The 16,249-nt window shown below is 44.7% G+C and overlaps 3 protein-coding genes across 7 annotated transcripts in view; 1 reads left to right on the top strand and 2 right to left on the bottom strand.

Moving 5' to 3' along the window:
- Positions 1-775: 775 nt before the first annotated feature.
- Positions 776-3,668, bottom strand: LOC132792399 (GPI ethanolamine phosphate transferase 1). The gene is made up of 2 exons (XM_060801761.1): positions 2,811-3,668; positions 776-2,758 (listed from the first exon to the last, which is right to left on the bottom strand). The coding sequence occupies exons 1-2, from the start codon at positions 3,583-3,585 to the stop codon at positions 897-899; spliced, it is 2,637 nt and encodes an 878-aa protein (XP_060657744.1). The 5' UTR covers positions 3,586-3,668; the 3' UTR covers positions 776-896.
- A 243-nt stretch (positions 3,669-3,911) lies between these two features.
- On the top strand, positions 3,912-6,079 carry LOC132792400 (protein MTO1 homolog, mitochondrial). Its single transcript, XM_060801762.1, is given in 2 exon segments — positions 3,912-5,839; positions 5,841-6,079. Coding segments are annotated over 2 exon segments (1,977 nt in total). The 5' UTR covers positions 3,912-3,997; the 3' UTR covers positions 5,976-6,079.
- Positions 6,080-6,121: 42 nt separating this feature from the next.
- The window catches only part of LOC132792398 (uncharacterized), a 94,712-nt gene continuing 84,584 nt past the window's right edge, over positions 6,122-16,249 (bottom strand). For 4 of the 5 annotated variants that reach the window (XM_060801756.1, XM_060801757.1, XM_060801759.1 and 1 more), the window contains exons 12-13: positions 11,358-12,137; positions 8,835-11,291 (exon numbers count right to left, since the gene is read on the bottom strand). In XM_060801756.1, the coding sequence (XP_060657739.1) occupies positions 9,205-11,291; positions 11,358-12,137 (2,867 nt within the window). In that variant the 3' untranslated portion in view covers positions 8,835-9,204. Of the gene's footprint in view, positions 8,466-8,834; positions 11,292-11,357; positions 12,138-16,249 lie in introns of those variants that run through there. The other variant, XM_060801758.1, reaches the window with a different exon arrangement.

The raw sequence follows: 16,249 nt of genomic DNA, 5'->3' as shown, positions 1-16,249 counted from the left end.
GCACTTTTCAAGAAAGCAAATCCAGTTGTAGTCATTATTGATGTTGTTGTAGTAGTTTTTGTTGTACCACACAGTTGTTTGTTGTTGTTATTGTAGTATCACATGTTGTTGTTATTGGCTGTTCGATGTCACCCGAACGGCTAAACAGTTAAAAATTACCAGGTGAAATACCAGGCGAACATAAATATGTAGCAGGCTGCATGACAGAAAGTCACTTGCAGTAAAACCACCTGCTATTTTATTTTGCTCGTCTGGTACTTCAGTTTTACCATGCGGTACTTTTCAAGAAAGCTGGTCAATTTTTTTCACTTGAAGTTGTTGCCATTATTGATGTTGTTGTAGTAGGTTTTGTTGTTGTCATTGTAGTACCACCACGTCGAAAAAGTGAAAAATTACCGAGTGAAATACCAGGCGAACATAAGACAGCAGAAAGCAGAATTACGGAGTCATTTTCAGTTAAAGTTTTTGTTGCATACTTTAAGGATGCGATAGGAACATTTCTGATATTATAATATATTGTCGAAGAATGCATTTTTAATAGGAAAAGATTTTTCAAAAACTGCATTCTGACCCCATCCTTTTTAAATGCTAATTAATAGATTTCGGCTCCACCAATCGAAGGCTTGATGCCTTGTCAAATGCGCCAGGATATGCGAACACATATCATATGATATATGAACCAGGATCCCTTTTATAATATAATATATTTCCTTTCAGCATCCAGTTATATCATATTTGAAAAACTTTATGGAGTCAAAGATAAGTATAAAAAAAATAATATTTATAACAAAATGCAACGTAGTCTAAGCTACGAGTCTATTTAAGATATACACTAATCTAAGACAGGTTAGAATATAAAATACATACATAAATTTAAATTAAGCTTTGGAATGAAATCAATGGTGCTTTGTTACAGCGCGATCACAGCTGTTGAGTCGCAACAGATACTTGGCTAGATAGCTGAGCAGCAGAAGAACCAATGTTGTCGCCTCCATGATGACGAAGTGCGAAATAGACGAACCGATCTCCAGCCATGATCCAGTATTGCGGACCAAGAATAAAAAGTTCAGTCCCATTATGTCACAGATGATCAGCAGACAGATGAAGATTTGTCGTTCCTGCTTGCGAGCATAGTCACAGTAGGTGTACACAATGGATAGGTTCAGTACGACGGGCAAGATTAGCTTAACTAGCACCAGCGACATGATCATAAACGGTGCAAATTGGCTGAGAAAGCAGCGTGCAATGTTGGGATCGAAGGAGCTAATGGATGCAATGTTGCCGCTGCCGAAGAGCGAAAAGAATGTGTATAGCAGCACAGTGAATGCCAGACGTAGCGATGACTGCAGAGATCTCTGGTGATACTGCTGCTGCAGTGAATCCATTCCTTGACACTGTGCGGCCAATGCTATGCTGAGTTCCATGGCCAGAAGCTGCACAAACAATGACTCGTAGGAGGTGCACAGCAGCGTGTAGAGTGCGCTCAGATTGTAGAGTATATGTGCTAGACGCAGTTCCAATGCCTTCTCTTTGTTTAGCTGAATGGACACAACGGCATAGACTAGATACAGCCAACTGGCCACTTTAAGGGGCATTGGGACGGCCACCTGCTGGCTATGCAGATGAACGCATACTGCTGTGTTAATCAGTATCAGTGGATTGCACCACTTGGTGTGCCAACTATAGCTGCGGCTGCCATTGCTGAGGACTGCACGAAGCAGGACGAGCACAATCCCGCCAAGTAGTAGATAGCGATTCTGGTAGCCGACTGAAGGCGGCAGCAGTGGAAAACCACCGAGTACCAGCACCAGAAGTATCCAAATGTAAAACTGCGACGAGTTGCGTTTAAAGTTGCTCCAGTTGCTGCCGAAGGCAAAGGCCACGAAGCACAGTGAGATGAGGCGACGCTCGAAGAAAGTGTAGACCAGCAGCTCCGCACAGGCAATGAGCAACACGAACTGCAACTTTGACACCTGTCCACGTCGCACCACTGAAGGATAACGATAATCACAGACCTCTATATTGCTGTTACTTCCTGTTTGTCGTAGAGCTAGCAGCCAAACCGGCAGGGGCAATAGCATATAAAATCCCACGGCGAACGGTACAAATTGTGCCACAATAAAGCCAATCAAGAATACTCCACCAATAGCTATGCTGAGCGTCAATGCAGACGCATCTCCAGACCCAGTACTTGGTTGTTTTCTGATGGATGGGCCTTGAATTAGCAGTCGATATAGATAAAGAATCCATCCCAGAAACGTAGCAGTTGTGCACAACAACATGACATTGCGATAGTATCCATGGTAATAGTCGATGCCCTCCAGCGCCAACTGCATCATGTCGCTGCTCTCCGCAAACGTCGCTGTCTTTGTACTAAAATCGAAAATTCCAAGCGTTGTCAGCTTCTTGAAGCTCTTCATGTAAGGCGTAAAGAGGCCTCGCTGGTGTTGCTCGTGCAGACGTGTATATTGGGCAAGCAATTGCAGAGCATTGCTCTGCGCTGCCATCGCTTCGTACTCAACGCCAACGCTCATATAACCAGACGGCAGCATACCAAAGTTGTTCATTGGAGGCGGCAAACCAATCAAAGCCGACATCAAAGGCGCCAGTTGCGCTTGTTCCAGCTCGTGAAGAGGCAGCTTCTGTCCCTCATCGTTGGCCATGAAGCTGCTGGCTGGAGAAGCACTTCGTGCCACGCCTGCACCCCACAGCATAAAGGGTGTTTCCGTCTCATGTGCGGCACCAGCTCCGTGAGAGCCTGTAAAGCTACTTGGTAAATCCAGCTCAATTCACATAAGTATACGCCTTACCTGAGTCCGTCATGCCGTGGTCCGAGGTTAGCAAATAAGCAGTCCGTTTATCGGGAAAGATCTCTTCGAATTTTTCATAAATCTGAGCTATTTCATTCTCCGTAAACTGGAGATTCTCCAGGAAAAGCGGTGTGCCGGGTTTATGTACATGGCCTGCTGTATCCAGTCCCAACAGATGCAGAAAGAACACCACTTTCTTGGCACTGCGCAACTCTTCCTGTTTGCGCTTCAACAGCTGCCTCACCCTTTGGAACACCCATTCATCCTGCTTGTAGGTCTTTTGTTGGCCAGAAAAATCCAGATCATGATAGGCATCAAAATACATTGGGCGTCCGCCATCGGTCAACTTCTCGAATATGTGCAGCACATCGTGGGCACCCCAGGCATAGGTGTGGCCACTGCGATTAAACACTGTGTCAAATTCTATGGGGTTCTCCTTCCAACCACGTGTCACCGCCGACGGATCTTCATAGAGCCCAGCAATAAGTGCTATGTGCCCCGGCCGTGATTCCGTAGGCACATGAGTACGGGAGATGCCAACTAAACCGTCTCGCAGGAATATCTCACGCAGATGTGGCACATGGTTGCAGTTGTCGGTGAAAAATGAGTCAGCGCGCAATCCATCGGTAACAATCAGAACCAAACGGTCTGCTGGGGGCTCTGCTGGTAATGCTGGTTGTGGGTGAAGTCCCTCGATGACAGGTGACCGAAAATAGATCACAAATATGGAGCCCAAAAGCAGCACATGTACAATCAATGCATAAACAATCCACATCGCCACGAAAGTGTAAACAAAATAGAAACAGCAGCTGACAGCTGTTGCTTTTAACCGGTACTGGTATCGAGTACGAGTATACTCCCAACTGAGTACTATTCTAGACAGCTGTTTTTTGTTGCCGGTCTTATTACGAGTAGTACTTGCTCACGAAGTCATTAGATGCAGTGTTGGAAAGTGTTGTAATAAAACCGCCGATTGGATATCGCATCAATTTTTATGTTTAAAAAATCAATTTTCTATACAATAGTTGAATGAAACTAGCCATTAATTTGATATTTTGTTCAAATAAAACACTTTACAAGTATATTCTTATTTATCGTTGATGTTATTTCATAGTAGATTTAGTACATTTTTAAAGACAACGGCGGCCACATTGTATCCGACACTAATTGTTACGAACAGCGAGGCAATGCAGCAATTGCGGCATTATGCACTCCGTGGCCTGGCCAGAAGTCGATTTTATTCAACGCGACCACAGGGAGACCTCTACGATGTGGTGGTCATTGGAGGCGGGCATGCCGGCACAGAAGCTTGTGCAGCAGCAGCTCGAATGGGTGCGCGCACCTTGCTCCTCACTCACAAACTGGAGACTATTGGCGAGATGTCGTGCAATCCATCGTTTGGAGGCATTGGCAAGGGACATCTGATGCGTGAGGTGGATGCCCTAGACGGTGTTTGTGCCCGATGCTGTGATGTCTCCGGTGTCCACTACAAAGTGCTTAACAAGCGACGTGGTCCAGCTGTGTGGGGACCCAGAGCTCAAATTGATCGACAACTGTACAAACGGGCAGTACAACGAGAGTTGTTTGCTACTCCAAATCTCGAGATACGTGCGGCAGGAGTTGACAATCTGTTAATTGAAACGGATGAGACATCTCAGAGTGGATCGCGCTGCCGAGGAGTTCTTCTCGAGAGTGGAGAAGTGGTGCACAGTCGCTCCGTGGTGCTGACCACGGGCACCTTTCTGCGCGCTCACATAAACATTGGCCTCGAGGTGCGGCCAGCTGGACGCATTGGAGATGCACCTGCCAAGGCGTTGGGTGAAGCATTAAATACTCTTGGTTTTCGCATGGGACGCTTGAAGACTGGAACTCCACCTCGCATTGCTAGAAGCAGCATTGACTTTACGAAGCTGCAGAAACATGATGGCGACAATCCGCCCACACCGTTCTCCTTTTTAAATCGCGAGGTGTGGATACCCGCCGAGGAACAGATGCCCTGCTATCTGACTTATACGACACCACGTGTAAATGACATTGTGCGTGACAATCTGCATCAGAATCGACATGTCACCGAGGAGATTACAGGGCCACGTTACTGTCCATCGATTGAGTCGAAGGTGTTGCGATTCGGTGCCAAGGTTCATCAGGTTTGGCTGGAACCAGAGGGATTCGATAGTCCGCTATGCTATCCACAGGGCATCTCGTGCACTCTGCCCCACGCCCAGCAGGTGGAGCTGGTGCGCGCCATTGCGGGTCTGGAGCAGGCGGAAGTGGTGCAACCCGGCTACGGGGTAGAGTACGATTACATAGATCCACGCGAGCTATTTCCCACACTCGAAACGAAGCGAGTCGCCGGCTTGTTCTTTGCGGGACAGCTCAACGGCACCACTGGCTACGAGGAGGCTGCCGCACAGGGAATTATTGCTGGAGCCAATGCGGCGGGCAAGTCTCGACATGCCGATGGCCGGCAACTGAGCATTAGCCGCACCGAGGGCTACATTGGGGTGCTAATCGATGACCTGACCTCGTTGGGTACCAACGAACCTTATCGCATGTTCACTAGTCGCGCAGAGTTCCGTCTATCGCTGCGGCCGGACAATGCGGATATGCGTCTCACGCAGAAGGGCTTTGATTTTGGACTGGTCAGCGAGCGGCGCTTCCAGCACTTCCAACAAACTGAGCACAAGCTTAAGGCGGGCATTGAAGCGCTCAAAGGTCTGCAGAAGCACAGCAATTTCTGGCGTCAAGCACTGAATTTGCCCCAAGCCAAGGCGTCTATACAGAAATCAGCTTTCGAAATGCTTGGTGTGCCGGCTGATAACATTTCTGTTGATCAGCTAATAGACCTCTATCCCGACGAACTGAGTTGGTTGCGTGACGATGGCGATATTGCGGCAAGACTGAAAATTGAAGCTCTTTATGGTTTCTTTGTTGAGGAGCAGCTGCGAGATGTGGAGGATGTGCGCAGAGAGGAACGACTGTCGATTCCCGCTGACATTGACTACTTCTCCAAGTCCTTGAGTCTCTCCCAATGAGGAACGCCAGAAACTGGCGCTAATACAGCCCCAAACGATCGCAGCTGCAAGTCGCATTCAGGGAGTAACGCCATCGACGATTCTACGTATCTTAAAGTACGTCAAGAAAGCGGAAGTTCTACAGGCATAGACAATGTCATTTCTATTAGGGTTTTTTGTTTTTAGATTTGTAAATATGTTTGTAAAGATTAAAGTCGAATATAGTATGATTTTTAAATGTGTCTTTAAGGGGTAAAGGAGAAGGAACAAGTTTCATAAAAAAAAAGCCAAATAGAGTTAAATCTCTTACGTACAGTTTATTTAATAAAATCATAAATGCCTTAAGTAAAGTTGCACAAGATTGATTCAATGTTTTTGTGACACGTTCATGTTGCTTGCCACAAATACGTAACGTGCTCGTGTATTTGACAAATGTAATTATTATTTTGTATTTTGGGATGTGTTTGTTTCTTGCTTGTTTTATTGTTATTTGCTGTTATTACAATCATAGTTTCAATGGTTCAACATTTACTGTTGCGCTTACTGTTTTACTGTTGCTCAAATGAGATATCTATTTGGATTTGTTGCTTGTTTGTTTCTTGTTTGTTGTTTGTTGTTAGCTTAAAAATTATGTTTTACACTTTGTATTCGGTTTTACACACACAACGAAGATTGAGGGAGAAATACGTTTAATTTATGTATTTTGTTAAGGTTTTGCTTGTATCTTGAAACTATTATGCATTTATTTTATTTATTTATGCCATCGCATATTTGTGGATTAAGTTTATACGCGCACCAATTAATATCCGTAGTATCCGTATTTATGGATTATCCAAGAAACTATTACGATTATATTAGTAAAAATATATTCACTTGCACATCATTCAAAGAAAAAGAATGAATGAATGTGTGAATGTATTCGAAGCAAGTAGTTCATGAATGTACTCGTTAAATCCAATCAAGTATGATACGACAATGAGTTCCATTTTATATTTTATGGTTACTTCTTTAGCACTTTTCATGCTCATTCTGCACTCTTCTTGATTATTTTTCCATTTTGCATTTTTCATTTCAATCAACTTTCATTTTGTTTGTCTTTTTATAATATCACAGATTGCTCGAGATTTTTATGAATTAAAAAAAAAAAAAGAAATAATAGATATAGAAATAAAATTCTTTATTTTAGGCAATCTCAAACATAAATAAGAACGTTTGGGTGCAATTCGAAGTGAAAGAGTTGAAGAACTGAAACTTTTCGAAAAAAGATACACAAGAATGTATACAATAATATATTCTTTATGTTATCAGAGTTCGGTTGAGCTATATGGTATTAGCTACTTATCCATATGTATGTACATATCGTTTGTATCGATTGTATCAATTGTAAACATCAATGTTAATGAGCTTAATTACAATATAATGTTAGGGTTTCCTAAACACTTATTGCATAGTTCTCGTACTCCATTTCATTTTTTTTTGTATGCATTTGCTGCATTTGTAGTTGTAAGTACTTTTTTAAATGTTGTATAAAAACTGAACATACTAGAAACTCGTTTTTTTGTAAGGACCAAAAAGTTGCTCACTTGTGTAAGTAAAAAAATTCGACAATTTCGAAAAATAATTTAAGCCTTTTGCCATTTCCCATTTCGTTTTAGCTAATTCATTCCAGATTATCGCATATTTGTTTTTGATTTTGTAATATGTTTATTGGTTTTTATTTTCGTTATCTTTTTACCTAAAATTCAGTTCCATTGTATCTTTACCCAGTTACATTTACATAATACATACATTTTCCTTTTCTGTTCATTATCTTCCATTTTCGTTTTTGGTTCGTACTCTCCAAATCACAATTATTAGCAATTTAAGAATAAAATATAACTATACAGTATTAATTTACGCTTTCTTTTGTATATGTGTTTATATATAAATTTACTTACGAAGTTTTTAATCTAAATGTTTACAACTAAATATCATTATTTATTTTATATTATCGAGACGTTCATTTGGTTGTCTTTAAATTGAGTAGTTGGATCAAAAGTACGATTACTTTTAGATCTTGTTGTTTTTTTTTATATCTCACAATATTTATAAGTTTTGCTTTACTTTTTATACATTCCTAACTTTACATTTTATGCAATTTTTTAGTTGACTTTTACACGAGTTTAAAATTGTACGAATATTCGTGTTATTTGTTAATAATTGTTGTAATTGTATTCATTTTTTTTTTGTTAGATTGTAACACCGAGAACAAACAAGTATCTGTATCTTGATATCTGCTAATGGGATTTACACAATATTTAATTAGGTTTATTTGAGTATGTTTAACTAATACATAAGCGGCGCTTGCAGTTGTCTATTGCCAATTCTACGTATATCAGCTTTTTTAGGCGCCACTCTCTTTCATATTTTCCAGTCAGTTAACGGTTGAGGGATGGATCACCGCTCTATAGCTTTAGAAACTCATCGAGCATTCGCTTACGCTGCTGATGCAATGCTCTCTCAGACAGCAGATACATTCCAATGTCGCCAAAGTTTTTCATTAGTTAGTTGTTGGAATTGTTGAATAGCTGGTGTCATAAGGCGGTGGCTTCTTCCACGCTACTGCTGCGACCAAGTGCCCCAACCGAAGTCTTATTGTCTTCTGTAAATAGCAATACAATTTCAGAATATTAAACAAAACTTTTATCTAGTTGAAGATAAGAGATCTGTATGGTCTATTTTTAACCGGGATAATAAAAATCATAGCCTTTAGAATGTTTTCTGATAATTATTAGAAATTTTTAAAAGTTGAAATTCAACGATTTTTTTTATAAGAATTAAGGTACTTTTGCTCCGCAATCAAAGCTGCTAACTGGATTTCTTTCCTAGAATTTTATGAATATTTAATTTGTATCAGAAGATAAGAACTAAAAAGTTTCCACTGAAAGATTTTTTGAGCTTCATCTGGAAATGTAAATAAAGCTGAAAAAATATAAAAATAAAAAAAAAGAAAACAACAAATTGTAAACAAAATGATTTATTTAGGCAACGCTAGAGTTAACTCTTCACAATTAAATAAAGGGCGAAATCATAATAATAATGATAATAATAAATTGTAATAGTAAAATTAATAATAATATTATGCATTTGTGTCTAAACTAGACGATGAGGATGATGCAATACGTTACAAATTATTGTATACTCGGTTAATGAATACGCTACAATTAATAAGTATTCATTTAAAGTTAATGATTTATAAATAGGCATTTGGATTAACGGCTAAGTTGAAGGTAGATGTTAACTAGTTCCGATTACGCGCATTACTAACTACGATCCCCACATCCGAGTGCCCGACTAAACTATTCTGTATTCTGTATTCTGTACGAAGTGTGCGCGATCGATCATCTGGATGTCTCGGCAATGGGCGTGGCACTCGTGGTCACCTCGGCATCGGCAGGCGGAGCAGTTGTCGCAAGAGTCGAACTGTTGTTGCTGCTTCCATTGTTGGTGCTGCTGCTCACCACTGGCGGGGAGTGGCTGCCACTTGTGGTCGATGTGACGGCGCTGCCGCCAGTCACGACGTTATCAGGCGATAGTTTGACTCGCTGCGATTGCGAGTGCAACTGCTCCTGCTGCTCTGGTGACTTGTCGGCGATCTCGCCTCCCTTACTCCCAGGCGGAGTGCATGCGGCTAGAATCTTTGGACAGAGCTCTGCTCCACCAGGGCTATTACCTTGTGCGGCTGCACTGGCTGCAGTTCCAACGTTGCTTGCGCTGCTCGAGTTGTTATTGTTGTTGTTGTTGTTGATGATGATGTTGATGTTGGCATTGCTGCTGCTGTTGTTGTTGTCCGAGTTGGGTGGACTTGTGCTGCGCCTCGACGAATTCTCCGGCGAGCTGTCTGGCAACAGTGTCTTTTCCTGGCTGCCACCGGCATTGGGTGTTGCCGGCTTCTTCTCCAGCGCCACTGGCGGCGTGCCACGCTGCAATGCATCCTCCTTGACAGGCGCACCCTGAGGTACACCCGTCTCCTTGCCATCCGTGGGACCATTCGACTCGATGCCGTTCAACTCATGGGCAGCCGATGTACTGTTGCTCACAATCGACTGTGCCTGATTGCTCGAGTTCGAATTGGAGCCGGTCAAATCGAGCGTGGTCGGTTCATGCGTCACTGGCGTCGTTGTGGCGACACCGCTGCTTTTCTCCATCAGCACCGATTGCTGCTGCTGTTGCTGCTGCGCGGCAGCAGCCACGGCGGCGGCAATGTGATGGCGCATCGCATGCGGACTGCTTGCCGCACGGGATCCGCCATTGGGCGCCGAGCCAAGTGGCGGCGTGATCTTCGGCGATGTGGGATGCGTAGCCGCGCTGATCGGCTGTTGATGGGCAGCGACGGGATTGAGGCCGCTGGCCACAGCGGCAGCCGCATGCATGGCGGCCAGATTGTGGTGATAGTAGTGGCTCATGGTCGGAATGTGCGAACTGGGCGTCGGCGTCGACGTTGTCTGGGCCATGCTGCTGGTGGCCACCGTCAGATTGAGGCTGCTGTGCGGCGACGCCGATGTGGCTACTGCCGTGCTGCTGGCCACACCGGGACTGGGACCAGCTGAGGAGCTGGCCACAGTGTGCGGCGGCAGCTGATGCACCGCATGATGCGGCGATAGATGCGCATGGCTCAGATTGAGGCTATGCGGGTGCGGACCCAGTCCCAGGGCCGAGAAACTCGGATGCGGCAGCCCAGCGGCAGCGGGATGCGCCGCCAAGCCCATCGCCTGCTGCAGATGATGTAGATTGCTGGGTCCGTGTCCGGGCAGCGGCGGCATGCCAGGCATGCCCAGATTGAGACCCATGGGACTCTGACGTTGCGCATTTGCCGCCGCCGCATGGTAGTGCGTCATCCCGGGCAGCCCGTGAAGTCCGGCGGGCGGACCACGCAGGCCCAGATTGATGTGCGGCATCATGGAGCCGAGCAGGTTGCGATTCAGCGGCGAGTACAGCTGGTTGGAGTAATGATGCGTCGCATTCAACAGCTGCTGACGTTCACGTTCGCGTGCCTCGCGCTCTTCTTCGCGCATCTTGCGCTCGCGTGCCTCCTTCTCCTTCTGCTCCTTCTCGCGCTGCTCCTTCTCACGTTGCTCGCGCTCACGTTCGCGCTGTTCGCGTTCCCGTTCGCGTTGCTCCTTCTCGCGCTGTTCGCGCAGCTCGCGCTCCTTCTCACGCTGCATCTCGCGCTCACGCTCCTCCTCGCGTGCCAGACGCGCTCTGTGCTCCTCCTCCAGCTTGATGCGATCGTGCATGGCCGGCGAGATGCCCAGCGCTGCTCCGGGCAACATGGAGTACAGATGCGAGTACGGTGGCGCCATCTGTGGATACAGCGCCGCTGCATGCGGATGCGAATGGTGTCCACCGGCTGCGCGGAACAGCTGATAGCGGTGCTCCAAGTACAGGGGATCCGAATAGGGCAAACCTGCCGCCGGATTCAGAAATGCTGCAAAACATTAAAACGTTAATTTCCTCTCCCTCTTTATATCGCGGATTAAACCTGACGACTCACCTGGTGGAATGCCGGACAGACCGGCAAAGTGTGAATATGCCTCCAAGGGAAATGCGCCCGCCGGATGCATGAGTCGCTCATCGGATCTGTACGGCTGGAAGCCACTGCGCGCAAGCAGCTCCGGCTGCAGTGCAGCCGTCTGTGGCGTGTGGCTGAGTCGTGCAATCTTCTCCGGCGGCTGTGGCGATGGTGGCGAACGTTTCTTATTGGCGGCTGCCGAACGATCTTCCACTGAGACGCCACCGGACGACACAACGCCGCGTCCGGCCACCGAATTGAGTGGCACAGGTACAGGTCCGGCATTGCTTGGCGGTCCAGCGGCCACTGATGTGGGCACACTGCGATCCCTGGACACGCTGACCCCACCATCATCCTCCTCCTTGATGTCCGCCTGTTTGGCCAGCGTGCGCAACGCGGCCGCAAAGGAGCCGCGTGCACTGGCCGCTGTGGCAGCATTGATAGCACCCGGAGGCACGCCCACTCCGACGCCTACGCCCGCTAACTGTTGCTGCACAGCCGCGGCCACAGCCTGCTGATGCGCCTGATGCTGTTGCTGCTGCTGCTGTTGTTGTTGCTGTTGCGGCGACTGGGCGCCAATGTGGTTGGTGGGCAGGGCGTGGTTCAGCAGTCCGCTGGAGGACGTCGGCGGCGCTGCTGGACTATTGGCAACCGAGGCACCGGGAATACTGCCAGAGTTGGGCGGCGTCTGCAGGTGATGCGGCACAGGTATATGCGGAGCTGGGCTCGTCGCTGGTCGCTTCTGTCCAGCCTTGGGCGGTACTGTAAGTAGAGGAGAGACGGCAAGGAATCTTTTAAATTTATGTCTTTGGTAATAGGTGCATTGGTTAATTGGGAAACCCAAGAAAATAATCTGATTTGTACACGAATTCCTTATAATTCCGATAACACATATACTGAACGATCTTAGATGTTGTATTAAATCGTTTAGCTTATATTGAAGAATAACGTAAATTAGTTGTAACTCTCCTTTTAATTCAAAGTCGCATTTAACAGCTCTGCTTTTAACAATCGAAACATGTCTAAATTCAACAAAATTAACTTGAAGCATGTTAAGTACAAGCATCGACATATAAATTAAAACAATATGAAACCTTTGTTTTATTCCCTCAATTTGAGTAGTCGAACACTCCCGAGAAATGGTTTCATCTTTTTATACCCGCTACCCATAGGGTAGAAGGGTATTACAACTAACAGGCAGTAGGAGTCATCTCCGACCCTAAAAAAGTATATATATTCCTGATCAGCGTCAAAAGCTGAGAGAATATTAACATGTCCGTCAGTCTGTCCGTCTGTCCGTATAAAAATCTGTATCTCAGAGAATATAAGAGCCATAATTTTCATAAGACATCATTTGTTTCAACTTTTTGCCACGCCCACTTCCGCCCCCAAAAATCAATAAAATTCGAATAACAAGAGTAATTTTTAAGCTAAGTTATATAAGAAACATTTGTGTAAAGAAAAACCGCTACTTATGATACTTAGCTTGCTGTGACTGCCAATCTGGTATATTTTGCACTCTATGATATATTTTGAATGCAGTACTATATAAATATACCAAATATAGTCTTTGATATCTTTTTAGAACTTTGCTGTATGTTAATTTGGTATGTTTGAGGTATATTAGCATAATGTTCTGCTTTTATTGCAAAAGGGTATCGGATATCAAACTTATTTTAAATAACTTTATTTAGATAGCATAATTAGTTAGAAACCCCCCAAAAAAAACGAGCATACGAAACAAATATTGGCCATTACTTATGGCATACTTTTTGTGGGTACAATTCATAGAATAATATTGTATGTGGTCTCTAAGGCAGAAAGTGAGCAACATTAATCGCAAAATTTAAGTGAAGCGACCTGGTTTTAAACCTTTTAGCTGTGGCTTAACAAGAGCGCTTCACGAGCAGGAACAGGAATTGCGGGCGTCGGGCGGATTTCCTGTGCTAATAACTGATTGATGTCGCTTCACTAACGGAGTTGACAGAGGTAAGTGCGGGCGGATGGGTAGATGGGGAGGAGACGGGCAAAAATTGCGCATACGCCTCAATGCATTTGCAACTGGTCCGGCTCATGGACCCGGGAACGAGACCAATGCAAGGATTTTGGATATTGAGTGAGACCAGTTGGATGGGAGGGGAGGGAAGGCAAGGTGGGAACGTCGCAAAATGCAAATGGGCGGGCGGCCTGAAACTTGAATTTCGGACATGAACACCCAGCCATGCACCTAACCAATTCTGAAAGAGAAAAGGAGGATGAGAGAGGAGTGTATGTGTGTGTGTGTGTGTGTGTGTGTGTGTGTGATTGCTGCTGGCCCACTGCTGGCTGTTGTGCTATACCCCACGTGGTTTGTTCTTTTGAGGTCTTTTGCTCACGGTACAAAATTGCACGCCCAACGATTTTATCGATTCTTGTTTCTCGTTTCACTCCGGCCAAATTGCTTTCAGATATGACAGCCACGCCCTCTTGCACCGCCCCTTTCAGGTCAGTAGCAGCGCAGGTGCTCACAGACAGAAGCCTCAGCTCGCATTCAATGCCAGAATGGAATTTCCGATGATGACGACGACGTCGATGACGGTGACAAGGACTGAAACCATTTGCTGTGTTCTTTGTGCAACATGCCAGTTGAATGGCATCGTCACTTCGTCATCTCAGCAAACGATATTCCTCTGATCTAATTGTAAACTGAGGTGGATGCTCAGTTCAAAGTGATATTTAGTCAGACACGGATAGACACGGATATATTCTTAAATGCAATGCGAGTTTATTCAAAGTGACAAAAGTCAAATTGCCAAATCGTTGAAGTTTTCATTAAATGCACGAAATGCATTTGGAGAATTTTTATATGCGTGCCACATGCAGTTGCAGTGGCAGTTGCCTCCTCCCCCATCGCCATTCCGATCCCTCATTCCCACGTTTTTGGGAACAACAGCAACAGCCGTTGCCTAAGCTCCTAGTTGGATTGCTTGCTGTTGCTGTTGAGGGAACATGGCTGGCATAGGCAAATTCTGTTGTTGGGACAAGCAGGCAGGCGGGTGGCATCCACATGCTGCATGGGGCATGCTTGCTATGTGTATTTACCAAACTAAACCGAAATAATGCCCGAAACTGCAGCAACAGCAACAGCAGCAACAGCAACAACAATAGCGCGCTCTTCACAACAACAATAAAATGCCAACGAGTGCAAAAGCGAGCTGAATCCCGATCCGTGTCCGTGTCGGTGTCCGTGTCCGTGTCCGTGCCTGTGCCCGGGCCTCACAAACCAAACAAAGGCGCCTCCGATTCCAGCGTATTTGCCAGTTTGCCTAACTGCGTGTGGGCCGACCTGGGAGTGGGTTTGTTGCTGCTTCTGCTGTTGCTGCTGCAGCCATCTGATGCTGCGGATTGGCACCATGACTGTGTGTGTGTGTGCAACTAGCATTGGGACTACGTTGGATGGGAGAGAAAGAGGTGGGAGATGCGAGCGCGACCTCTGTTGGTTTTCTGCTCGGCTCTACACTCGTCGCTCTTGTTTGCCATGAAATGCCTGTTTGTTTGCATGGGTTTTGTGTACTTCAACATGGCAGCCATTGCCACATTCCCTCCCCCCTCCCCCTCCCCCCCCTCACAGTCTGCTCCGCTGCTGCCTTGGAGACCTAGCTCTGTTTTTGCATTGAGCGGCGATTTGCTGGCATCAGCGTTATTTGCCGAATTTAATCAGAACACCAGCACGAGAGAGTCCCTCTCCCCTCCGACTCGCCTCGTCTCGAATTATTTTGAATGGATATAACTCGATGCAACACGATTCGATTCTCAACGCAACTCAACTCATCGCAACACAACAACACAACACAACTCAAACTGACTCGACTCTTAAAGGCATCGCATTCAATGCAATTCAGCTGCATGCATTTTTTTACCAACTCCACGCCAGTCAGTTGGCTTTGTATTTTGCATTTTTCCCCATAACATTCCCGAGTAGGAATATTCTCTGGAATCTATCGAATTATTCACAATTTGAATTCCGACATTCGTTAAATATTTCTATTATTTACAGTATCCTTTATAGTTTGTAGCATATTTTTAGCGAGTAAGTACGACTCTGCATTTAAAGTTGAGAGCTTACGTGTATTCTTTACTTTGTACAGAGCAATGATTTACATATATTAAAAAATAGGCAAATGGTTGTAAATAGAAAGTCATATATTGTTAATAACATACGCTAGATGGCGCCTCTTTACATTAAGCAAGGATGAAGAATACAACAATGCTTTGCATCTGTTCAAAAATAACTAATACCTCAGAAAAAAAACATAGCTTCATCTACTAAAATCCATAATATTTTTATGAGAAGTCGTAAGTACATGAAATATTTTTAAAAATATACGCTAGATGGCGCTTTTTCACATTTAAAAGGATGAAAAGCAAAGCGATGTCTAGCATCTGTTAAGAAATAAGTAAATAATTCACAACAAAATAACTTTTTCTACTAATTCGCGTAATTTTTTTTATGAGAAGTCTTAAAGTACATAATATGTTTGCAACAATGTACGCTAGATGGCGCCAGAAGAATCGTGTGGTCTGCAAAATGCAATACACAATTATATAATGACAATTACTTCATTGCATTATTTTATTCTAAAGTCTACATGATTATATGCACTCGAATTAACTAATTTGTATTTAATTGCTTTACTCTTTAATCGGACTTCAATACTATCCACTTCGGTCATTGCTTAATCTTGTGGCATCAACTGCAGTGTGCATTGACTTTTGGTTATTGCATTTGGTTAATTTGCCGATGCAAATGCAATTTTGTGCAAAAGTCATTTAAATGGACTTGCCATTGCAACGAAAGCAGAGGCAACCACACTACGATACACCACATAACAACA

The sequence above is a fragment of the Drosophila nasuta genome, chromosome 3, assembly GCF_023558535.2.
Source record: "Drosophila nasuta strain 15112-1781.00 chromosome 3, ASM2355853v1, whole genome shotgun sequence".
NCBI lineage: Eukaryota > Metazoa > Arthropoda > Insecta > Diptera > Drosophilidae > Drosophila > Drosophila nasuta.
The sequence above is the reverse complement of the archived record's forward strand: the minus strand, read 5'-3'. Positions and strand labels throughout refer to the sequence as shown.

Coding starts and splice junctions, on each gene's coding strand:
- LOC132792399 (XM_060801761.1), bottom strand. CDS start 3,585: ATGTGGATTGTTTATGCATTGATTGTACATGTGCTGCTTTTGGGCTCC. Junction 2,759..2,810: donor CCACGGCATGACGGACTCAG/GTAAGGCGTATA, acceptor GTAGCTTTACAG/GCTCTCACGGAGCTGGTGCC.